The 25,284-nt window shown below is 39.4% G+C and overlaps 2 protein-coding genes, 1 long non-coding RNA gene and 1 pseudogene across 3 annotated transcripts; 2 read left to right on the top strand and 2 right to left on the bottom strand.

Annotated features, from left to right (window-relative positions):
• Positions 1-462: 462 nt before the first annotated feature.
• On the top strand, positions 463-2,203 carry LOC116196466. The gene is made up of 2 exons (XR_004154830.1): positions 463-1,594; positions 1,920-2,203. It is a non-coding gene; the product is annotated as an uncharacterized LOC116196466 (long non-coding RNA).
• Positions 2,204-5,158: 2,955 nt separating this feature from the next.
• On the bottom strand, positions 5,159-9,537 carry LOC116196465. The gene is made up of 5 exons (XM_031526198.1): positions 9,379-9,537; positions 9,098-9,148; positions 8,558-8,581; positions 7,704-7,816; positions 5,159-7,391 (listed from the first exon to the last, which is right to left on the bottom strand). The coding sequence occupies exons 1-5, from the start codon at positions 9,505-9,507 to the stop codon at positions 7,355-7,357; spliced, it is 354 nt and encodes a 117-aa protein (XP_031382058.1). The 5' UTR covers positions 9,508-9,537; the 3' UTR covers positions 5,159-7,354.
• A 3,012-nt stretch (positions 9,538-12,549) lies between these two features.
• LOC116193623 (S-protein homolog 2-like) lies at positions 12,550-12,969 on the bottom strand. The gene has a single exon (XM_031522365.1). The coding sequence runs from the start codon at positions 12,967-12,969 to the stop codon at positions 12,550-12,552; it is 420 nt and encodes a 139-aa protein (XP_031378225.1).
• Positions 12,970-20,243: 7,274 nt separating this feature from the next.
• LOC116196463 lies at positions 20,244-21,387 on the top strand (annotated as a pseudogene).
• The last annotated feature ends 3,897 nt before the right edge of the window (positions 21,388-25,284 follow it).

Genomic DNA, 25,284 nt, shown 5'->3' with positions numbered 1-25,284 from the left:
CTCTCGCTGATATTAACCGGGTCGTGGCAATCGATTGCTTCTCGTATAGCATCTTATTTTCACTTGGAGTGGTTTCCAATCAATCAAGCCAACCCTAAGAAAAGTCGGATAAAACTGCGATCCTGTTACTGCCATCTTGTTCGGATCACTCTATTCCAAGAGGTACGGTTGTTCAATTTAATTGCCTGCCCAATATCTGATATGTCTTTGCCTTGCACTAAGCTTATATTTTTCCTTTTGGCTGCGCGTGCTGAGCATTATCGGTCGATATGGAATTCGCCTCAAATTGATCTGTGCAGTCTGATGGAATGAAACGTCACATGCAATTCCATTTCTAATTTAACGGTAGAGGACAAATATAGAAAGTAATTTTCCCAAGATAGTATGCTGCCACTCCCGCCACGAAATATAACCTTTACTCAACGGAATCCTTACACGACCAAATCGTCAACATGTCCTTGTCAGAAACTCCCTCTCATTTTCTCCTTTACGTGACAACAAAATGGTAGAAAAAACCTTTCCCTTCTTCCCCTCTCTCTCTCTCTCTAATTTATATTTACATCTGCCCAAGGGAGTGATGAAAGTTCAATTCACCGAATGAGGACGAGGCGGCGGCTACATTTACCTTATTCGTCGTGCAAATTCGTGATCACGAGAGAAGGAATTCGGGACATTGAGAGATGATATATATTATGGAAGGATTTTATGAGAGATGATCTTGTCTTCTCTTTCTGCCAGTTTTCCTTTTGAACTGAGCGTCATTATTGAATCTTCAAAATGTCGAAGAATACAGGCAACAGTAACTCTGTGACGCCGGGTGAATACAAGGTGTACCTTGATTTGCCGGCACTCACCTGTGACACCAGTGCTCAAATCGCTACCCGGAAGGAGAAGGAGAATGTTGGTCAGTTCCCAATCAGCCTTAACCTCGAATTTTCAACCATTCGATCGCAAATCCTGAACATGGATCCCCTGCCGAACGTCAATCGAGCCCATTCGATGGTCGGGCATGATGAAGCTCAACGATTGATTGCTCAAGGAAGAGATTCCAGCTCCCAAGTGATGGGTTTTGCAGCCAAAGTCGCGATTGATTCCGAGTGCAATAACCCTAATTTTAGTTCCAACCGAGGCGATTTCAAGCCTCGAGGTTGCCCATTCTATAACTCTTGTGGGCAAAATGGCCACCACCGAGCCACCTGCTACGAGCTCCATGGTTACCCAAACTCCAACCAAGCGAATCAATGAAGCTCGAGAGGAAATTTGTCGGGACAGTCTCGGCCAGGAGGAAACTTTGAGTCTTCCTCGTCTTCTGTTCAGCAGATGCATGGAGGAGGAGTTCCGGGTTCGATTCATTCAACTTCGGGCAATCGGGCAGGTTTTATTTGGGCGGCCCATTCCGGACGCATCCAGCCCAATTGAGTCGTGGGCAGTGGAGGCCTACTCAATCGGCCCAACATTCTTCTTCCCAGAGTCCAACAGGCCATCTAGCGGGCCAGGCCCAGGCTCATTGCGAACAGACAGCACCTCAGCAAATTAGCAAATCTCTCTAAGGTCCAATTACAGCAACTTGTCTCGATAGTCTCACGAGACGATGGTGAGGTTTATCGTTTAAGTGGTGAGAATTTTATGCCCATTACTTCACAACTTGATTGGATCATTGATTCGGAGCTTCATGACATATGACTGGTAACTTGGACAATCTTTTTTATATTATTCCAATTAATGATGGTCCAATTATTCATGGTCCGAATGGAACAACAAAGGCCACTTTCATTGGGAAGGTCTCTTTTGGAGATGGTATCGTCCTTCGTAATGTTCTCTATGTGCCAGATTTTAATTGCAACTTATTGTCCGTGGCTCAATTACTTCGGGAACTTAATTGTAGTGTACACTATATTTTTTATCTATGTTTGATTCAGGACCGCACCTCAGGGAGTACGATTGGAGTGGGTGAACTTCACGGGGGGATCTGGCTTCTGCGACAAGTGTTTTCTTCGTTTCAGAGAGCACGGGCAATGAAAGCATATACTGAAGACATTTGGCATAAGCGGTCGGGACATCCTTCCTGCCGGGTTAAGTTCGAGAGTAATTCCATTTTTATGCATCGGTCAGATAGTAACGCACTTTGTGATGTATGTTGCCGAGCAAAACAGACACGCTCCAGTTTCCCAATAAGTTCAACTAAAGCTTCTTTCAATTTCAATTAGTCCACTGTGACATATGGGGGCCCTACAAGGTTTCATCGATTTCCGATGCTCGTTATTTCTTATCAATTGTGGATGATTTTGGTCGTGGTGTGTGGGTTTATCTTCTTCGAGATAAGTCAGAGGCCCAAGGTTTCTTGATCAATTTCTGCAAGCTGGTTAAGAATAAATTCAACCGAATAGTGAAAACTGTGCGAAGTGACAATGGATCAGAATTCACTAGTAGGGTTGTTTAGGAATATTGTTTTGATAATGAGATTATCCATCAAACTTCATGCATCGATACGCCTCAACAAAACGGGTGGATCGAATGCAAGCACCGTCACATCCTCAATGTAGCCCGGGCTCTGATGTTTCAAGCCTCGCTTCCCATTGATTTTTGGGGGGAATGCATTTCTGCTGCGGCACATCTCATCAACCTCACACCTTCGAGTGTCCTATCGGGCAAGACACCCTATGAACTACTTTTTCGTAAGAAGTCGGATTATCAGCATATTCGTGTTTTTAGATGCCTATGTTATGCACATTATAATCCTCGATTTAAGGATAAGTTTGGCCACGTTCAAAGAGATGCATTTTTATTGGATATCCTTTTGGAAAGAAAGATTGGCGAGTTTATGATATGGAGAATCATGAGGTTTTTATTTCTTGAGATGTCTGCTTCAATGAGGTTGATTTTCCATTCAGCAGGGAGCAATCTACTGATTTAGTTAACACCGGCATCCGATTTTTAGATACTACGGGTCCAGCTGTTCAAGGGGAGTTTTTTGGCCCGATTAGTTCAAATCCGATCCAGGGCACATCATTCAGGCCCGCTGAGCCCAGTTCAGTTGAAGCCGTAAGCGAACTTGGGCTTCCGCCTCATCCGGCCCAATCTTCCGTTCCGCATTTTCCCTCTGCTTCTCCACCCGACCCAGTGGAAACTGGGCCTGCTCCAGCCCAGTCCTCATCCGTTGAGCCGGTTGATTTATTTCCAGCTCCACCAGCTCCGCCCGTTTTAATACTTGACCCGGCTCCTGCTCCATTTTTTACCGACCCGATTGTCTCATCTACTTCAGAGCCTCCAGCAGACAGCGTTGCTCGTTCTAAGGCCCCCCGAAATATTCATCAACCGAGTTGGCTCAAAGATTTTGTCTCTCACACGGCTTGTTGTTTTGATTACCCCTCCGTCACAAAATCACCCACGCCATTGCACTCTCCAGGTACGTCTCATCCTCTCGAGCATTATCTTACCTATTTTGACATTGATGCAACACAATTATCTTTCCTTGCTGCTATTGATTCCGACATAGAGCCAATGACTTACTCAGAAGTAGCTAAGGATCCACGATGGCGCCTTGCGATGGCCGAAGAAATTTCAGCTCTTGAGGATAACGGTACTTGGGTTGTCTAGTCGCTTCTCCCTGGGAAGAAACCCATTGGCTGTAAATGGGTTTTCAAGATTAAAAGGCGGGCGGATGGTAATTTGGAACGTTATAAAGCTCGATTTGTGGCAAAAGGATTCACTCAAATTGAAGGTGTCAATTTCCATGAGACTTTTGCTCCCGTCGCCAAACTAGTCACGGTACGCTGTTTATTGACCATTACTGTTGCTAAAAACTGAGAGATGCATCAACTTGATGTCAACAATGCATTCTCCATGGGGACTTGGATGAAGAATTTTACATGTCCCTTCCTCCTGGTTTTCGCTCCTCTCATACTGGTCAGGTTTGTCAGTTGCGAAAATCATTATATGGTCTTCGCCAGGCTTCTTGCAATTGGTACTCTAAATTTGCCAATGCCCTCATCCAATATGGTTTTCAGCAATCTAAGGCAAACCACTCTTTATTCACATTTTCTCGTGATGGTGTATTTCTTGTAGTGCTCGTTTATGTGGATGATATGATCATCGTGACCAATGACTCTGCCTCCTGTGTCCATTTCAAGAATTATCTTCACTAGTGCTTTCGTATTAAGGATCTTGGACCATTATCATACTTTATGGGGATATAAATCATTCGGAGTGGTTCAGGTTTTTTCTCAATCAGCGGAAGTACACTCTGGATATTCTCACTAAGGTTGGTATATTGGGTTCTCGGCCTGCTTACTTTCCTATGGAACAACAACATCGATTATCTCAGGATAGGGGTGATTCCATTTCTGATCCGGAACAGTATCGTCGTCTTATTGGTTGTCTCCTATATCTCACTATCACTAGACTGGAGTTCAGCTATCCTGTCCATATCTTATCACAGTTCTTACAGGACCCACGCCAAGGTCACTGAGACGCTGTCATCCGAGTACTCCGCTATCTCAACCAATCTCCTGGACAAGGAATTTTCTTCGTCCAACTTCTCTATCCTTAACAGCTTACTGTGATGCAGATTGGGCCAGTTGTCCTATGATTAGGCGGTCCTTGACTGGCTTTTTCATCACCCTCAGTAGTAGTCCCATCTCATGGAAGACCAAGAAGCAAACGACGGTTTCCAAGTCCTTTGCAGAAGCAGAATGCCGGGCTATGGCAGCAACAGTTAGTGAACTCTTATGGCTTCGCTCTCTCCTCAGCTCTCTTGGTGTTCATCATGCCTGTCCAATGCGCTTATTTTGTGATAATCAAGCGGCTATTCACATTGCTTCTAATCCAGTTTTCCATTAGCGCACCAAACACATTGAAATGCCACTTCATTAGGCAACATTTGCGCTCTGGAGTTGTCGCCACCTCCCATGTGTCTTCGCGCTTTCAGTTGGCTGACATATTCACTAAGGCACTTGGTCGCGATCAATTCCATTTTCTCCTCAGCAAATTGGGAATTGGGAATTCTCATTCTCCAACTTGAGGGGGAGTATTATGGAAGGAATTTCTTCCTACTGTATTCTTGTACATATCTATGTATACTATACTTGGGATAGCCTATTTTAGCTATAGACATAATTTTCCTTTTATTGATCAAGACTGAGTTGTATACATACCAATGGAATCAATAACAAACGCAAGCTTTTCAGCCCAATCTCGTATCTTTACAATATATGATTATATGTTATATCTCAAATCTCTCGTACAAAAAATAAGGAAATTGTACAGCTTTTCGCTTGTTCCGTTTTTGCCTGCCCTGAATGGTAGACCATGCTGTCCTCTGCAACTGGGTCTCGAGTTTTGTTGGTGTATAAGGGCTTGGTTTTGCTCAATTAGCTTGAAGAAAAAGAAGACCTTTTGCAGCCTATAAGAGCGTCCTTAAGGATGAGAAAAGAATGTGAAGTTCAAATGTACAATGTTTTTCTGTTGTATATTATGAAATCTTAATCAATCTACTGTGGAGATTTCATGAATTTGCCAACAGTCATTTGGAGGATAATGATGCTTCCAATGTGATCTACATTGTAATATTTATCATATCTGTGTACAGATAGCCATTGTTTCGATGCAAAGCTTGTGCCTGGTATTGCCAAGAGCTTTCTATGTCCTGGGATCGAGTGGTTTCTCTCGATAGGTTGAGATCTACATAGCTCATCCCGCAAGTACAAATCTTGGTTGTCTGAGGCTGCTCATAAACAGCATGTGCATGCGCATTCAGTTGGGTTTACTCCAGAACTTGGCAAATAATCCCGGCGCGGCCTTACTGCGCAGGCAGACCGCTCCTTATGTCGAGGAAGTTGAGGAAGTGGATTTGGATTTTTGAGGCTCAAACTGGCAAAAGGTTAGTCCTTTAGGTCAATGCCTGCCTTCACCATCTGCGCGAACCAAGCGTCCATGTGCTTCCATCATTGCCTGTCTATGTCAGAACTTGGGAAAGTGCACTAGCTAAACTGAAACTCAATTGCTATGGAGCTGGCATCCATCACTCAAGCCCTCGTCAATTGATTGCTTCCTGTATAGCATCAAGTCCACTTAAATGATCCCAAATCAATCAAGCCAACCCAAAGGTGCGGAGGGGGTGGGAAATGGCCTAAAGGTGGGCTACGCGGTAGCGCTACTGGGGAGCCAGACTGGAGCGGGCAGTGGCATATTTATGGGGGGTTCGAAATCTGAGGAGAAGGCCAAGTCGATAGTTGACTTTATGAACCCCTTACGATTGAGGATCTTACACACCGAGGAGGAACTCTCTTGCCTGCGATCTCGATTCGGAGGCTTTATCATCATCAAGGTGTTAGGTAGGAATGTTGGATACACCACGCTAAAGAGGAGGCTTGACTAGCTGTGTAGTCTGATCGCCATTTCGACCTTGTGGACCTACCAAACAATTTCTACGCGGCCAGGTTGCCAAGGAGTGGGTGATATTCGAAGGACCGTGGATCATACAAGGGCATTATTTGACGGTTCAGGAGTGGACCCATGATTTTGACCCCCCGGTGTCGAGGATTGCTAAGACTGCAGTGTGGGTACGAATTCCAGACTTGCCAATGGACTACTACACTAACCTATCATTACGTCGAATTGGTTATGCATTGGGTCATTGATAAGCATACTCAAGGTCTCATTCGGGGAAACTACACCCGCCTCTGCATTGGGTAGACTTCGGGCAGCCGTTGGTGCCAGCAATTATGTCAATGGCAAGAAATATTAGGTGGAGTACGAGGGGCTACACCTCATCTATTTCCAGTGTGGCCGATACAGACACGGGAAGGAGACATGCTTATCGATGGATGCCACGAACCAGGTGATTGGGGAAGGCGGTGACCAGGAAGTAGAGATGATGTCCTTAATGATGGAACAAAATGAGAGTACTAGAGGAAGATTGAAGGAAGGCAAGATTGCCAGTGGGCGGCGGAGGATGGCCAAGGGGTGGCGGCTTCGGCCGATGCTACAGCCTTTGGGCTATGGATGCACGTCCAGGGAAAAAACCGCAAATCAAGGCAACATGCAGGAAGATCAGGACCTATTGGGGGAAAGGAGTCGCATAGTCAGGCGAAAGAATCGGGATATGGATCACATTTTGCTGCTTTGGTGGAGGAGAATATTCCCTCAGATTCCCCTGACGTTCCAGCAACTGCTACATTGATGGTACTACCCGGAGAAACAAGGAAGATTTCAAACAATGGACCTGATGGTGCTGTGTCCCATAAGGGAAAATGAGAAGGGGGTGAGGGCCGCGGCGGACCAACCCAAGCTGTTGCCAAGGAAGAGTGTGGTCAGGGCCTAACACGTGCTAGCTCGGTTCAGAAACCTGAACTACTCACCATTCTAGCTGCTGCCGAATATTATCTTTTCTCCTATATGAAAAAAGAAAAGGTCTTATTTCCTTTATTGAGATATCATACGTCTATGAACCTTAAATGCCAAAGAAATTGGTAGTAATTATAGGAGGAAGTGATGAAAGAAGATTTATAACAACCTGAAAGAGTTGACAGATTTTTCTTTTCTGGTAATATTCCCAACCAAAATATTTGAAGATTCAGTTTGCCTAATCCGGATTTTACAATGGCAAATATCATGATGAAAGAATGTCCTCCACTAAAGACACCTTCATGCCATACCGTTACATCACAACAGGCGGCTTGATGTAACAAGAAGTGAACACTTACTTTCCAGAGAATTGCTGCGTTTTCCAGGAATCATGGTTTCCCAATATTACAGCTTTTGCAAAATCAAGTTTTGCAACATTTCGAACAAGTTCGACATTCTCGTTGCCAAAATCCTGAACCAACCTCATAAATAAATGATTTCACAAAAAAAACAAAAAAAAGGACAGGCTCAAGAATAATATTATCAAGAAACTTGACAAATTGCACAAGAGATGACAAGATCATGTTACACAAATTATATCCTGATCTTTATCTTACTTTTAAAGTTTGTTTCTCATCTCGTATAAATATCCCTGTTACCTTACAGATTTTCTAGTTTATGCTCCTCTCTAATCTAACGATTTAATTTGCACTGCATCCTTTTGTTATCAAATTCCGTTCTAATCAAAACAAGCAGTACTTACAGATGGGTTTCATTGGTAGGGGAAACGGGAATTGTTCAACAATGAATGCAGAACTACTTTAAATCTTCTAAACAGGCAGACATATATTACATCCAGATTAGACCAAGCACTCTAACCTACCTTCTAGTTTGAAAAAAAAAAGAAAGTATACAGTTGTTTTGGAAAACAAAGTTTCCAATCTTCCTTTCTTCTGAAAACGGAAGTATATTTGAACGTTTCCATCTAAAACATTTATTAGAGTGCAAGCCAATCAAACGCATTTTCAAGTTTTTTGCTGCATTCCCTAAGCAAGAACTTTTCCCTACAAACAGGGCCTAAATAACATCCACTGAACTAGTGCTTACTGTCACAAAGAAAAACTCACAAGATACCCAAAATGCTCGCTCAAAGGATGGATCAGAAGAAAGTCACGAAATCAAAGGTAAGATAATCAAGAGGGAAAAGGCTGCCACCTGTGAAGAGCACCAAATCTGGCTACACATCAATAAACGAGGACACGTATTAGAAGCTAGAGTAATTAGTGGTTCAAATTATGATAAATGATTAAAATCATGCAGAAATGCACCCAAAATGAATCGTCACATGAAACGGAAGAGCAGCAGAACAAGTTAACACAAAATTGGCAATGAGACATCTAAAGACACTGGATCTCTCTGAAGCTTCTGCAAATAATACATAGTGGCTTCTCACACCCAAGATAATCCTCTACCAGGCTTCTGCTTTCCTTACCAATGTTACCACGCTCGACGCCCCAACAATTCATCTTGAGCAAACATGGCAATAAACTATACCACAACTATGATGGAACCTTAATAAAAACCTCAAAACGAGCGACATATACTTAACCCGGGGAGACATCAAAACAAACTCTGGAGTTCACTAATCACAGTTAATTAGGCTGCCCATTTGATTTTCCTAATCTATCTAAACGAAACATATGACAAGACCACCTTATAAAGAGCACTGAATTGGTATTAAACGGAGCAGTACCTTCAAGAACTGGAGCGCTTTAGTATCTTCTTCAAGATTCCATTGGTCGTGCTTCAATGCAATTGAGTTCACAGAGCAAAGCAATCGTCAGAAAATTTTAGTATCAAGCATTGCCCTTGACTTGCAAGGGGAATAATTACCAATCAGAAAGAAAGGAACTTCAAAGGGCAGCAGGGAGAACTTTTCTGCAGAACAATGCTGCTAAGTCCATCGATTGGTAACGAACTACTTCAAGGCAGGAACAAGCTCGTCAGAGAGGGGGGAGGGAAGAGAGAGCTTACAACGTCGCCGACGACTGCGATCCTAACTGAGGAAGGAGACGCCATGGGAGCACGAGCTGCGCTGATCTTGGAAGCAGAGGAGGGAGAAGACCCGCAGGTACCGAAGAGCCGCGAAGCGTAAGTCAGCATTGGTGTCCTGAATATTTTTTTTCGTTTACCCCTTTTTTTCATTCAATTATTTAGAAAAAAAATATATGTGACCTTTTGTTGTAGTGTCAATTTTATCACAATCTTTTAAAAATTACGCTGTATAACACAACGTTTAGAGTGTAGTATCAATTATAGTCCAACGTTAAATTTCCTGTGAAAATTAAACGGAAAGCTGATATAAGACTCACTCGAATGAATATTGAGTTCAGACTCTCGTCACATACAAAATAACTCATATTCTGACATGTCCAGTACCGTTTTACTCACCTGACACCCTCACCATTAATACCCGCATCTTCTCATACGTAATTACTCTTTTTGAAAACAACCACACTATCAATAAAATAAAAAAAATCACATATTGAACTTATTGCAGTTCATATAATGAATAATGAGTGAAAAATTATTAGAAAGAAAAGAGAAGCTCATACATGTAAAATGAAATGTAAATTTTAATTTGTTTTCTTCTATAAAAACAAAAGGGAAAAAGTGTAAAAAGAGAGATTAACAAGCTCGTAAGTGAAGAGGGGAGAGAAAGGGCAAAGTACTGAACTGAAAAGAAATTTGGAACTATAGCGATGTGAGAGATGTGTGAAGAGGGGCATGAATGGGATTCAAGTATTGATAGTGAGGGAGTCGGTGGGTAAAAGGGTACCAGACGGGTAGAAATACGTGTTATCTCGCATGTGATAAGAATTTGGACTCACTATTCATCAATGTGTGTGTCACATTAGCCTTCCGTTTAATTTTTATGAAAAATTTAGAGCATGACATAATTAAAACTACATCCTAAATGATGTGCTATGTAGTATGATTTTAAAAGATTGTGATAAAATTGACATAAAAATAAAATGTTGTACTATGATTGATATTACACCCTAAACGATGTGCTATATAGTGTAATTTTAAAAGATTATGATAAAATTGACACAAAAGCAAAAAGATTTATTGTGGCATATATTTTTCACAATCATTTATTGGTTTGTCTAACATAGGGGTGATCGGTTCCGAGTACCCTGTATTTTTCATAATACTCGGACCCTACCCTGTAAGGGATAAGTTTCAAGATTTTGGAACCGGATCCTATCCTGTTGAATCATGGAACCGGAACCTACCCAGAACCTGTATTATACCACAGGTTCCGGGTACCCTATTGAAACTTGTAAATTTTTTTCTTCCGCTAAATAAAATCGAAAATATCACATACATAATCAGTAATCACGCCAAATAGAATATCAATAAAATTTAGATTAATTCACAACAATGAAATAATAATATGCCTCTTCAATCCATCGACAAAATTGAACATCCATAATACGATCTCACACAACAAAATGTCTCTGTTCTAATTCATTAGAGGAGATAGTAACTTTACTCTTTCCTCTTTTTTTTTAATAAATAACCGGTTTCGGGTATCCTGTAAGCAGGAACTGGAACCGGAATTGAAATCGATTTTCATAGGTTCTTAATTTTAATACGCGAAACCTATCCTATTTTCAATACGAGCTACCCGAACTCTACCCGTTAAGGTAGGTTCCAACCGATTCCGGGTACACTCGGTACCCGTGCACACCCCTAGTCTAACATATAGGAAAAATAATCTTGGTGCCCCCTAGACTATGGATCCGTAGTACTTTTCCTCCCTGAACAATGTTTTTTGGACACATTCGCCCCTCGAATTGTGTTGAAGGGAAAATATACTCTCCATAGTTACAGTTTCCATCGACTTGGACAGGAAAGTCACATGTATTGCATGTGACTCAAGAAAAAAAGGTTAAAAGTAAATTCAAAAGAAAACGCACATGGGGGTTACAAGCCCATCCCTCTGTGCACTCTGGTTGCTGTTGGCATTAATCACCCCATGAGTTGTAGGGATTGTTTAGGCTATTGACAGCCTGCTGAGGAGAGAGAAGGTGTGTAGAGAGAGTAAGGAGGGGAAGATAGAGATATATGGATGTCGAGCACCATCGAACCCACAAGGTCACTGGCAATCTCCCCCCATACTCCCTCTCCTTGCTCTCTTTGTCCTCGATATGGGGCCTGATGGCTGGGGGCACAAGCAACCTCGACCTCAAGCCGAGCCGAACAGTCTCACGAACCAAGCTCTAGTTTGGGTGTGCTCAGCTCGAGCGGCTCGTGAGCCTTAGCGAGACTTTGGATGCGTTTATTGTAATTTTTGTCAAATTAGAATTTTGTCAAGTTCAACCGAGTCAAGCTCGAGCTGATCAAGCTTATTGAGCCCTAGCTGCTTGTGCTCGAAAAAATTGACAAGCCGAGCTCGAGCTGCTCTAAATGCTCACAAGCTGAGCTTGAGCTCACCTCTCCAGGCTCGATCGAACACGAGCCGAGCTCGAGCCCAGGCTTTCACTTTCAAGCCTGTACTTATTTTTATTTTTTTATAGAAATTATTTGATGGAATTAAGCAATTATAACAGTTTTTTAACGAAGAATTAAATTGATGGCAATATGGCAAAAATCTTTGAAGGATCAATTGATGGTAATATGATCTCTGAAAAACCATATTGCGGGTAAAAATTTTTGAAAGACTAAATTGATGGTAATATGATCTTTTGAGAATCAAATTGATATTTTTCTCTTATTTAGAAGACAAAAATGCCTTACACCAATCATCTTTAGGCGGCAATAAGATAATTTTTCTCTTATACCCCCTCTCCCCTGCGTACATCGCCACAACTAGTTCACCTAGGACCTTCATAATAAATGAATTGCAATAAATCAAGGGGTTCTGTAGTAATAGATTGGATCCCCTCTGCTCCCAAGATGGTAGATTGGGGACGAGTCAGAGAAAATTCTGATCAAAGGTAAGGAGATCGTGAAAGACAAGCATATCCGAAAATTCCTTGGACCCCCAGAGGGTAAAATTGAAATAAGAAGCAATTAATATCTAAAATTATTATCATAATATATATTTATTTATATAAGATGTTATAATTAATGCAATATAATTCTTTTATTCAAAAGTAAACGGGGGAGGGGACCACTTGAGTTATGAAAAAAGCATCACGCCTTCGGGGGTGGCAGCTCTTTCCACTCCTCACATATATCAAAGAGGAGGGTTATTGGGTTGTGCAAGCACAGGCCTCGCCTTGTTATGATATACCGACATAAGTGATTAGTGCATCGGTCCCGGTCCCTACTCGGGACATAGACATCGTAAGTGAACAATCCCCAGAGCCAATCGAAGGTACAGGTGACCACTTTTGTATCTGATTGGAGCTTGAATATATAGTCGTAGTGTTTTTGGAGCTTCTCGGAACCGAAGTCTTCGTCCGGGGACCAGCAGTGAACTGTGACGTCCACTCTTTCCGCCTCCAATTCATCTGTTAACATAACAGTCGTTGTAGGCACGTCCTGTGAGACCCCCTTCTTCATAGCAAGCGCGAGAAGCATCATGAAGAACAGCGGGATAACATACCTCATCGTGAGATATTGTAAATATGGTCCGACCTAATCTCTTGGCTTATGGACCGATCTGTTTTCAAATCGGGGAGAAGGACTATATATAGGTAGGGAGAAATGGTATAACTTTGGAAAGATCGGTAGCAAAATCCCACAATATATATATATATATATATATATATATATTTATACACTTTCTTTCTAAACCATGTTGATTTATTGATTATCACATAATGTACAGATGGAAAAAAAGTATCAGAAATAATTTTTCTCTTTTAACTTTTTTTCTACATATGTTAGTGAGGAGTAGTAGTCCACGCATGGTCGTAGATTAGTTTCACATAGAGATAGAGATTTGATCTTAAATTTGCAATCAAAATACATGTAATTTATTTTCCAAATTATTATGTGGTGTAGCTGTCATTGAGACCACGAGTTGATTCTATGGTTTGACTCGTTTGATTCGCAATCTGATTTTAAAATTTTAACTCTAATTTTAACTCTACTCACTACATAACAAAAGTCAACAACACAATTATTACTTTTTTCATTTTTCTTCAATTTTTTTAACTATTCAATTTAATTTTTAATAATAAATTCTTCCAACTATTCATTACTTTTTCACACTTTTTCTCATAATTCAACATCACAATTATTACAAACCAATTAAAATCAAAACTCAACTCAACTCAAAAATCAAACACATTAATCATTGGGATGCGACAGCTAGATCCTTATTGGAATGGTTAACCATTGAGATAAGATATCGTACGCAGGGGCGGGTAGATCCTTTGAATGGTTTAACCATTCGGGTATTAGGGGCATCAAGATCCTTTGAATGGTTGAGGTAGCTGCATATATCCTTGGGAAATGCCTCCATAGCCAATGCTGCTTTCGCAACCTCAGGTAGGGTGAGCTCATCAAGGGGTTGTTCCCACCACCCAAGCTCCCGATTCTTGGGGTTCCCTTCCTTCGTTGCTCGAGTTATTTGCTTCGGAGCCTTGGCTTTGTCTTTCTCTGCATGTAGTTGCTCGAGCAACTCGCTGTAGCTATATCATTCTGTTGGTGCAACTTCAATTTACGATGGGTATCAAATATGGCCTGCAGCCTGCTATCTGTACTCGATCCCGCGCCTCTTTTGTGGAATTTGTTCATTATGGACTCCACTGAGGGGTGGGCGAACGAATATGGCTTCCCAATTGGTGAGAAAATGACCATCCCATCTTCTACACCGCACATCGTTACAAGCTCACTCGCCTTCTTGTATATACCAGACCTTCATTTTTGAGAAAGTTACCAATCGATCATCATTATCCTTGATTTTTTTCATCTCTATCTTTTGCCTCCCTCGAGTTTGCTTACGGGCACTCGCCATGTTTTATGCGGATCTAAAATGAAGGAGGTGAATGCTAATACGGTGCGTCTCTCGCGGTATATATGCGCATTACGATGGTAACTGAATAGTAAATGGGACATATATGGACTTAACATACTTGCCATAGTAAGAACGAACTTTTCTTTTTCTTTTTTCTTTTTTTTTTGGTGAAGAAGAACTGACATTATAACTAGTACTCTAGTTTTCTTTTCATGTGACTTTTCCCACCTGCCCAAAAAAAAACAAATATATCATTTTTTTCAATTATAAAGAAGGCGCATAGATCTAATCAATGAAATAGAAATCATAATAGCTAATAAAATGGCACGAATAGTCCCAATATAAGTATAGAATATGAAAACTCTTGATTATCATGTGAGAGCATATGCCATTACACTATACTTTTTTTAATAAAATTGCGAGAGAAATTGCTCACAATTTCAGATGATCAAAATTAAGGTTATTCCCTTCCCAACAAATGCGCTTCTCGGAACTCAAACTAGTATTGCTCACCCAACATTTTGTTCGTCAAATGTACCACTTTTTTATTTGGTTGCCGGATGTAAGGTTTGCTAATTCATTAAGCAATTACCAAACAAAAAATTATGCAATGTAAATATAAAATTAATTACCATGTAAATGAATATGCGAAATTTAAAAGGTCGTAAAGATGTAACCGAAAAGAAAAAAGGTTGTAAAGAGGAATAAATTTCCATAAAATAAAACAAAGGAATACATAGTTACATGCTTTAAATCATTGGCTAGTTGCACATCTGTATACTGATGTTTCTACGATCTAATCATAGAATAAATGTGAATATTTTTTGACAATAATAAGCACCTTTCATTGAACATATACTAGTGTTGGATCCCGTGCTTCGCGGTGGTATAATTCATTATTTTGATATGTCACTCTTCCCCAATTATTATTCTAAGGGAAAAATAACTGAATAAATTTGTCATAATTTTGGTGTGTTATACAAATATTATGACACTTTTAAGATAAATTAAACTTACATATAAAAATAAAATTTTAAAGTGACCACTAATTGAAAACACTTGATATGATAGGAGTTTGAGATAGTTAATATATTCTTAGATTACAATAGATTAAATTGATATAACTAAAAATGAGAGAGCCAAATTTATATAGAAAAATATAAAAGAATTATAAGTGTGTTATCTCAAATTTTGGCAATATTTTTTATATGGACATATAAAATGCTCCAAAAAGTATGACGTTAAAAATATAATGACGTATAATATTTTGGGAGTTTAAGTTCTAAGAAGTGCACTTATTGAGAGGAGAAATAACATTTAATGTTTAATTTCTTTGAATTGCGAGAGTAATGTTTTCCTCAATTTTAAAAGTTCACTAACATAAAATATAATGAGGTAATTTCATAAATAAGATACTAAGAAAAAATTGTCGGAGTTATGGATAAAAATTGAATAGCGAGAATCTAAAAGCTAATTAGTCGGGGCCCGATGGGCTTTCGGATACTAGGGTAGACATTGAAAAAACTAATCAAAGTATGAAAATCTTCATTTAAGAATTAGAGAGATCATGTATTTCCTCAAATTTAGGCTTTACAATAGGTAAAGTTACAAAAAAAATAAAATAAAGACAATAAAATAGTTGTAAATGAAAAATAATAAAATGTTATATCAACGTAGTGGTTGAAAGGGGAGGAAAAAAACTCATATCCAAGGTTGTCAGAATTGCGATTCTTCTTAGAATTGGTCGAGGGTCGTGGAATCATGAATCGTAGAATCGAATCGTGAATCGTAAGATTCTACCTGTAATTAAAATATATATATATATATATATCAAATATCATGTCAGAAATAGTAGAAGTAAACATCAAATATAAATCTTGTTGCTTCCTATATCGTTCGTCAAAATCAGATAGTGTTTAGTATTCACAAGAGAGCACTCACATTATAACAACCTCAAATGAAAATTAATATAGTATTGTGATCACGGATCGTGTAGACAAAACTGTTTTTCCTCCATAACTTCTTCTTAGTCTGTCCCTTCTTGGAATCATCTTTGCACCTAAAAAAGTCGAAACAATTTCAGCTTAAATCATCTCAAACAAGACGGCAATCAGGAATCGACTGAAACCTAATTCGAAGTAGTTCCAGAAACTTTCCAAGTCCCTATTACTAATAGCCAGGAGACAAGTTTCAAACTTTTCATAAAATAAGAGAACCGATCAACAATATTGTTGCACAATGAGAGAGATGAGGAGGGAGAGAAAGGAAGCATATGACTTTGGGTTGAAACTAGAATCGTAGAATCGGTCCGATTCTATGATTCTGCCATTCAAATCGCGATTCAATCACAATTCTACCTTCCCGATTCATGCCATAGAATTGGAATCGGTATCCACCCCTTGAATCGTAGAATCGTATCGTGATTCTAAGAACCTGAGTCATCAATTTTATATGTGTGTAATCTATAAATATATTAGGACATGACATATGGAAAGCTAAGAAGAGTATTTTTTAGACTCTCCATTAGCTTATATTAGTGTAAAACCCTCGCACGTTGCTGCGGTTCCATTGAATCAACCGAAATCATCTATGAATATCAATACTACGAATAAATCCGCCAATCAGTAGCGTAATATATAATTTGCATTATATAACTACAAAATATTAATTAACATCATCGTCAAGTCATTATATGAGAACTTATATTATACTTAAAATCGAATTCCTAATAATTGATACGAATTATTTCATACCAACTCCCTAATGAAATTTATCCTAATAGGGTAAAGATCGAGGGGTGTTTGGTTAGTCGAATTGAAACTGCTTTTCCAGTAAAGTTTCGATTCTCCATTCTCCATCATGGTGTTTGTGTAGAGTGAATCACCATAAATGTTTTTCTGGGTTAAAAATATATGGGTGTGTCAGTAAAGTGATTACAACCAAAACACTTGGGGGAGTTTGGGTCGAATATTGTTAGATTACATGAAAAATCAAGATCGAAGGAAAAATTTAACCCTGAGATTATTTCCTTGGATTGTAAGCTAAAACGTAAGATTATTATGTTTGATAAATACTGAAATGTAGGTGATAACATTATATATAATTTATTTTTACGAAGATAAGAGATGGGTCCCACGATTATAATATCTATTGTAATTTAACAATTCCATGTGTTTCAAATGCAAAATCGTTACCAACCACGGTTGTAAAGTTTTAATTCAGAGAAATAATTACAATGGTTAGTTTTATGACTAAGCACTATAAAATACGATGTAATTGAACTTTACAATGTAAAGTGAGAACTTCATATCGAACCAAACGATCCCGTGATATTTTATATTACAACCATAACTCCAATCTCTTTTCTTTGTAAAAATCAAATAATAAAGGGAAAATAGCCTCATATAGCACAATTTTTACCTTATTTTCACTTCCTAGCACGTTCTTAAAAGTTGTCACGATCTAGCACGAATTACCATTTTACTCCCGGATCTAGCACACCATTAAACTCCATCTAAAAACTGTTAAACGCCGTTAGACGGAGTTTAATGGTGTGCGAGATCCGTAAATAAAATGGTGATTCTTGCTAGATCGTGACAACTTTTAAAAACGTGTTAGGAAGTGAAAATAAGGTAAAAACTGTGCTACATGAGGTTATTTTCCCTTAAAAAAATATTGACCACTCTTTTCGGTATTCTAATTTTGATAATTTTTATGAACTGTATGATCTCAAAACGAGGTGAAACTTTTACCCCATATTTCCGATGTTATTATAAAGCTGCACACAAATTTTCAGATTTTTCTAGATGGTGAATTTTTAGATAAAAAATATTTACCTCTTTTTTTGGTGTTGTGATTTAGATAGCTTTTGTGAATCGTCCGATCTCAAATTGAGGTGAAACTTTTACCCCACATTTCTAATATTATTATAAAGCTCACACAAAATTTCAAATATTTTCTGGACAGTGAATCTTCAAATAAAAAATAATTACCCTTCTTTTCTGTGCTCTGATTTTGATAATTTTTTTGAACCGTCCGATCTAAAAATGAGATGAAAATTTTTTCCCATATTCGTAACATTATTATAAAGCTCCTCACAGATTTTTAGATTTTTTTGGGCGATGAATCTTCAAATAAAATATATTTATCCATTTTTTCGATGTTCCAATTTTGATAGTTTTTGTGAATCGCCCGACCTCAAAACAAGATAAATATTTTACTCCATGTTCCTGATATTATTATAAAGCTCCACACAAATTTTCAAATTTTTCTGGGTGATGAATCTTCAGATAAAAAATATTTACCTCTTTTTTTGATGTTGTGATTTAGATAGTTTTTGTGAATCGTCCGATTTCAAAACGATGTGAAACTTTTATCCTATGTTCCTGATATTATTATAAAGCCCTGTACAAAATTTCAAAATTTTTTGGGAGGTGACTCTTCAGATAAAAAATAATTACCATTCTTTTCAGTACTTTAATTTTGATATTTTTGTGAACCGTCCGATTTCAAAACGAGATGAAACTTTTTCCCCATGTTCCTAACATATTATAAAGCTCCTCACTAATTTTCATATTTTTCTGGGCAATGAATCTTCAGATAAAATATATTTACCTATCTTTTCGGTGTTCTGACTTTGATAGTTTTTGTGAATCGTCCAATCCCAAAATGAGATGAAACTTTTACCCAATGTTCCTGATATTATTATAAAGCTCCACACAGATTTTCAGATTTTTCTGGGCATTGAATCTTCAGATAAAAAATATTTACCCATTTTTTCGGTATTCTGATCTTGATAATTTTTGTGAACCGTCCGATCTAAAAAATAGCTTAAAATTTTAACCCATGTTCCTGATATTATTATAAAGCTCCACACTAATTTTCAGATTTTTCTAGGAGGTAAATATTCAAATATAAAAAAGGAAAATTACATCATATAGCACAGTTTTTATCTTATTTTCACTTCCTAGTGCATTTTTAAAAGTTGTCACAATCTAGCACGAATCATCATTTTATTCCCGGATCTAGCACATCGTTAAACTCCATCTAACGGTGTTTAACGATTATTAGAAGGAGTTTAACGGCGTGCTAGATCCAAGAATAACATGGCGATTCGTGCTAGATCGTGACAACTTTTAAAAAAGTGTTAGGAAGTGAAAATAAAGTAAAAATTATGATATATAGAGCTATTTTCCCAATAATATATTATATTACTACCCGCGTTCCTAGTAATCCAATATAATCATAAAACATAACAATCTCATATTTCAATGTATAACCAACTTAACGTGATTGGATAGTCAGATTTTCTCAGAATCTTAGTAATATGAGAATCAACCGACCAAATTGCCCCTCAGGGGTTGTTTGGTTAGCCGAATTAAGCCCACTTTCTTAGGAAAATTTCAATTTTCCATCAACTATTACGGTCTTTGTGTGTAAAGTGAATCGCCGTAATTTTTTTGAAGTTAAAACTTTACAAGCATGGCTGTAAAGTGATTACATTTGAGACTATAAATCCAACTTCTTATTTTTGTAAAAATAAAAAAAATTATATTATTATTTACGTTCTCGATAATCTAATGTATTTAAAATTTAACTCCACTTAACTTTACTTTACTTTTTTATCAATTCAATATCATAATCATTACTTTATTCAAATTTTTTCTTCAATATAATAATAAATTCTTTCATATTTTTTTAACCATTATTTCAATTGATTTTTAATACTAAATTCTCTCAACTATTCATTATTTTTTCATCAATTCAATAATATAATAATTATTATTTTATCTTCTTATTCAATTTAATAATAAATTTTCACGCATATTCTTTTTTGCTAATCATAATTATAACTCCACTTAAATATATACGTAAATATTTTGAATGGAGTGTTACCAAATGCCACAAAAATTTCCTTTATGCAAAACTTGGCAAATAAGTTTTTTTTTTTTTTTGCTGAATAGGCAAATAGGCTATGTTTCGTCATCATCGTACCCGACAACGCTCCTCGTTCGCCACCGGAACGATGAGACACGAAACACTCCTTGTCCGTCCTCGTCTGACCCCGAAGTTCACCACCGGCTGCCCCGTCCTCGATGGCCACCTCGGCGGCGGCTTCCCCTGCGGCCTCATCACCGAAATCACAGCCGAAAGCGGCTCCGGCAAGACCCAGCTCTGCCTCCAGCTCGCCCTCTCGGCCCAGCTCCCGCGCTTCCTCGTCGGCCTCTCCGCCGCCTCCCTCTTCCTCCACTCCGAGTTCCCCTTCCCCTCTCGCCGGCTCAGCCAACTCGCCCAAGCCTTCCTCTCAACTCATCGCAGCCTGTTCACTCCTCCAGACGACCCACTGTACTACATATTCGTCCACCTTCTCCACACCGCTGATCATCTGCTTGACGAAATGCAAAAGATAGTGTCTTTCCTGGAAAACTCAAGTACCCGACTGCCCGTTAAGCTGATCATAATCGACTCCATAGCCGAGCTATTTCGGTCGGAATTCGACAACACACCCCTTGACCTCAAGCGGAGGTCATCCATGTTCTTCTAGATTTCGGGGAGATTGAGGTCAATTGCTAAGAAGTTCGATTTAGCGGTTTTCATCACAAACCAAGTGGTGGACTTGGTTGGCCCCAGCGAAGGCGCAAATGGCCTGAGGGTGGGGAACCTGAGGAGCCTGTATACTTCGGGGAGGCAAGTCTGTGCTGCCCTGGGACTTGCCTGGGCAAATTGCGTGAACTCGAGGATATTCCTCTCGAGGGATGAGGAGTTCATCACTGAAGCGAATGAGTCTGTCCACGGGAGTGATGAAAGTTCAATTCACCGAATGAGGACGAGGCAGCGGCTACATATTGTTTTCGCGCCCCATTTACCTTATTCATCGTGCGAATTCGTGATCATGAGAGAAGGAATTTGGGGCATTGAGAGACGATATATGATTATACGTTACATCTCCAATCTCTCAAACAAAAAATGCAGAAATTGTACAGCTTTTCGCATGTTCCGTTTTTGCCTGCCCTGAACGGTAGACCATGCTGTCCTCTGTGATCATCGAACAAAAAGATTTTGAAATTGCGAAAGAGTTTTTATCAATCTTCCCATAATTTTCTGTGGGTTGCATGGTATTCTTTTCAATTTGGTACATGAATGACATAAGTAATGACCACATTGGGGCCTCACAATTTCCGTGAGAGATCCGATCTCGGTTGTTTTCAACTTTATATCCTTCTCAGTCGGTATGGCTCTTGGAGGAAAGTGGATCCAGGTTGGTTTCCCAACCCAAGGGATCGTAACCTTAGGGCGACAGCCGAATCATGGTTAGTCACCCCCGCCAATGGATCTGATCTATTCTTCTCTTCCGCGAGTGAGTAGGTGGGTGCACGGAACACTCACCTAATAAAAAAGGTTTCCAAGAAAACTTCGTTCGAATTGCATGTGTTAAGCATATAGGCCAATAGCTTATTTGCGCTAAGCAACTTCTTGGTAGCTTCAACCTCCTCAACCTTAGATGGAGGAGAAAGGAAGAAAGACTTTCACTTTCTACGCTACGATCTTTCTTCTCCTATGATATTTCTTCTAAGAAAGAAGTAGTCCAAGAAAGAGAAGGGGAAGTTGACTCCAACTGGGTGATCGACCAGCCCGCACGCTACTCCATTTTCTTTTATTATCTGCTATTGATTATGTTTTAAATGCTACTTGCTTATTTACTCAATTACAGCCCCGTGAGTAATAAAGTAGGGTTATGAAGGATTTAGCCTTTTAGACTTTGAGAAAAAAGGAAAGAAGAAGGATCTTCTTCGGTGGATCCCTCTTGTTCCTATTTAGTCCCCTCCGTTTCGGAGGTTTCGTTCAGTCAGAAGGGCTGCTCTTCCTGCTTTGGTCAATCAATGCAGAAGTTCTTTTCTTCGCTTATTTTCACTACTCTTGCTATAGGGGTTTAGGGCTTTCTTTAACTTTATCTTTTTTCTTCTTCTTTTTTTATGGTAGAGCATAAGCTAGTCTTTTTGGAATCTCCGCTGCAGTTGTTCACGAATCCCTTTTCAGGGGTGAAGAAGGAATAATGAATCCGGTGCTATTGGACTGCCTTCAAGCGCAGAACAGGAGAAAGAAAAAAAAAAGGAAGTATGGTAAGTTGGTGAGTTCCATAAGCCAACTTATCCCTGGGGTCACGAAGATCTAAGTAAGGAGGGAGTTATAGTGACTAGTTTGAAGTGGCGAATGCTCTTTCTTCCGATCTGGGAATCATAGCCTAGTCTGACACATCGAAGATGCACAGAATCGTCTTTTTTGCTTTTCACTCCTAGCTGTGAAGAAAAAAGCAAGTAGCCGCTTCCAAGAGCTAGGAAGCTGAGACAATTTCCTTTCCTCTGGAGCAAAGAAAGCATAACTATGGTCTGATGAATGGTTAGATGGCTTATCTGTCACCAAATAGGCTCAACTCAAAAAGGCTAATCCTTGAAAAAGGCGAGTTGCGCTAAGGTCTCAGTTCCAGGTCTAAGAACTACAGACGAAGCACACCGAACCTAGGTTTCTTTCTACCTCGTCAGAGAAGAAGGAAAGTTTATTCCCTTTTTTGTACGAAACTGGGCTATAAATCCAATCCCATCGAGAAAGTTCGAGTGCTTTGATGCTGCTGTTAAGTTCGAAGGGTAAGGCTTGGTCTCATTCCAATTTGCCACCGTATTTATCTGGGGTGAAAGTCCCTAATCTCTATATTATAAAATTAGAATGTCATAGATTCTATTCTAGATGCAAGGTAAGGTGCGGAGTGAAAGGAATAAAGGCAATCAAGGAAAGGTCGAAAGCTAGGAAAAACCTCTATTTCAAAACCGGGTGCTCACTCAAACTAAAAAAAGCCTATCTTTCGGGCACTGGGCATTGTTCCTAATTAAATTCCCTTTCTTTCTGCAGGGTGTGAGATCGTATGAGCTCCTCTATGTTAGTATAGCACGTGGGAAATACCAAAACTAGCTCCTACACCCACTCTATCAATTGGAGCGGTTAGGCATTTTCCTAATGTCCTTCTATGCACCAAGAGCGCTCTCACTATTTCTTATTGCCGAAAGACAGATCCCAGTACTCGTCTTAGTGTCTGGTATTCGGAGAAAGGGTTCTTTATTAGAAAGAGAAAGAAAAGGTATTTCCATTTCGAGTTTTGTTGGTGATATAAGGGCTTGGTTTTGCTCAATTAGCTTGAAGAAAAAGAGGACCTTTTGTAGCCTATAAGAGCGTCCTTAAGGATGAGGAAAGGATGTGAAGTTCAGGTGTACAATGTTTTTCTGTTGTATGTTGTGAAATCTTATTCAATCTACTGTGGAGATTTCATGAATTTACCAGTCATTTGGAGGATAATGATGCTTCCACTGTGATCTTCATTGTAATATTTATCATGTCTGTGTACAGATAGCCATTCTCTTCTCTCGATGCAAAGCTTGTGCCTAGTACTGCCAAGAGCTTTCTATGTCCTGGGATCGAGTGGTTTCTCTCGACTGATTCAGATCTCCATAGCTCATCCCGCAAGTACAAATCTTGGTTGTCCGAGGCTCCTCATAAACAGCATTTGCATGCGCATTCAGTTGGGTTTACTCCAGAACTTGGCAGATAATCCCGGCGTGGCCTTACTGCACGGGCGGACCGCTCCTTATGTCAAGGAAGTTGAGGAAGTGGAGTCTGGACTTTTGAGGCTCAAACTGGCAAAAGGTCAGTTCTTAAGGTCAATGCCTGCCTTCACCATGTGCGCGAACCAAGCCTCCATGTGCTTCCATCATTGCCCGTCTATGTCAGAACTTGAGAAAGTGCACTAGCTAAACCGGGACTCAATTGCTATGGCCAAGAATTGTGGAGAGTTGAGCGTCCATCACTCAAGCCCTCGTCAATTGATTGCTTCCCGTATAGCATCAAGTCCGCTTAAATGTGTCACGATCCGAAATTTCGGCAAAACTTACCCTAAATTTTCTCGATAACTGTTGTGTAATTTTACTGTTTCTGCAGCAAACTCACTCACACACTCACACAAGGATAGAGAGATAGAGAGAGGTGAAGGAATAAAGAAAACGTATATTCACTAATCTGCATAACAGAGTTTTGAGTACAAGAAACAAACATAAAAGGAGAGAGTACAGAAACTGTCCTCACGTACAGGATAACTGCAGAACTGCTTCTGCACACCTGTCCTACAAACCTTAAAATTAGCTACTAAAAGTAACAGTAAAAGATAATGCAACCTAATAACTTAAATGCAGATAAACACAACTGCTTAACAAAGCAGAACGACAAAGATAAAATTAATTCAGCAGCACTGAGACAATACTCCAACAAACTCCTCCTTGGATCAGATGCTGCTACAAACTCCAAACTTCTGCATGAAACATTTGACCTTATGTGCAAGTTGGACTGCACCAACTTCCCTTCTAACTTGCAATGTCTTCTTACTCATGCCTCTTCCAAAGCCTAGATTCAGGAAGTGTTCATCCATCTTGCTATACCAAGCTGTAGGAGTCTCTTTTAATTCATAAACTCTATTCTCCCGCTTTAGCACTTGAAAAACTTTTGATGAGCCCTCAAGATCAAACTTTGTATTGGGCTCTAAAATAGCCAACTCCTCCTTGGTTGCAACCATCACTCTTTTATCAGCTTTGCCTTCTACTTCTCCTGCAACTTCTAAAAATGCAATTGCATCTGCAATATTGCAGCTTTGTTGCTCGTTTGCAAGCAGTGTAATCCCTTTAATAGACTGATCATCATCCACCTTAGACTTCATCTTCAGTGGATCCAAAGAAAAAGACTTATTCTTCATTGGAATCTCAAATAACTTCTGACACTTTGAATCATAAATCAAACATTTTTTCTCCTCAAACATCACCTTGTATCCTTTCTCTACAAGCTGACCAACACTAAGTAAGTTTTGGTCGATTTGAGGCACAAACAACACTTCAGTAATCAGCTTAGTACCACCAGGACCCTCAATC

Source organism: Punica granatum, chromosome 2 (assembly GCF_007655135.1).
Source record: "Punica granatum isolate Tunisia-2019 chromosome 2, ASM765513v2, whole genome shotgun sequence".
NCBI lineage: Eukaryota > Viridiplantae > Streptophyta > Magnoliopsida > Myrtales > Lythraceae > Punica > Punica granatum.
Note: the sequence above shows the minus strand (reverse complement) of the source record. Positions and strands in the feature narration are given on the sequence as shown.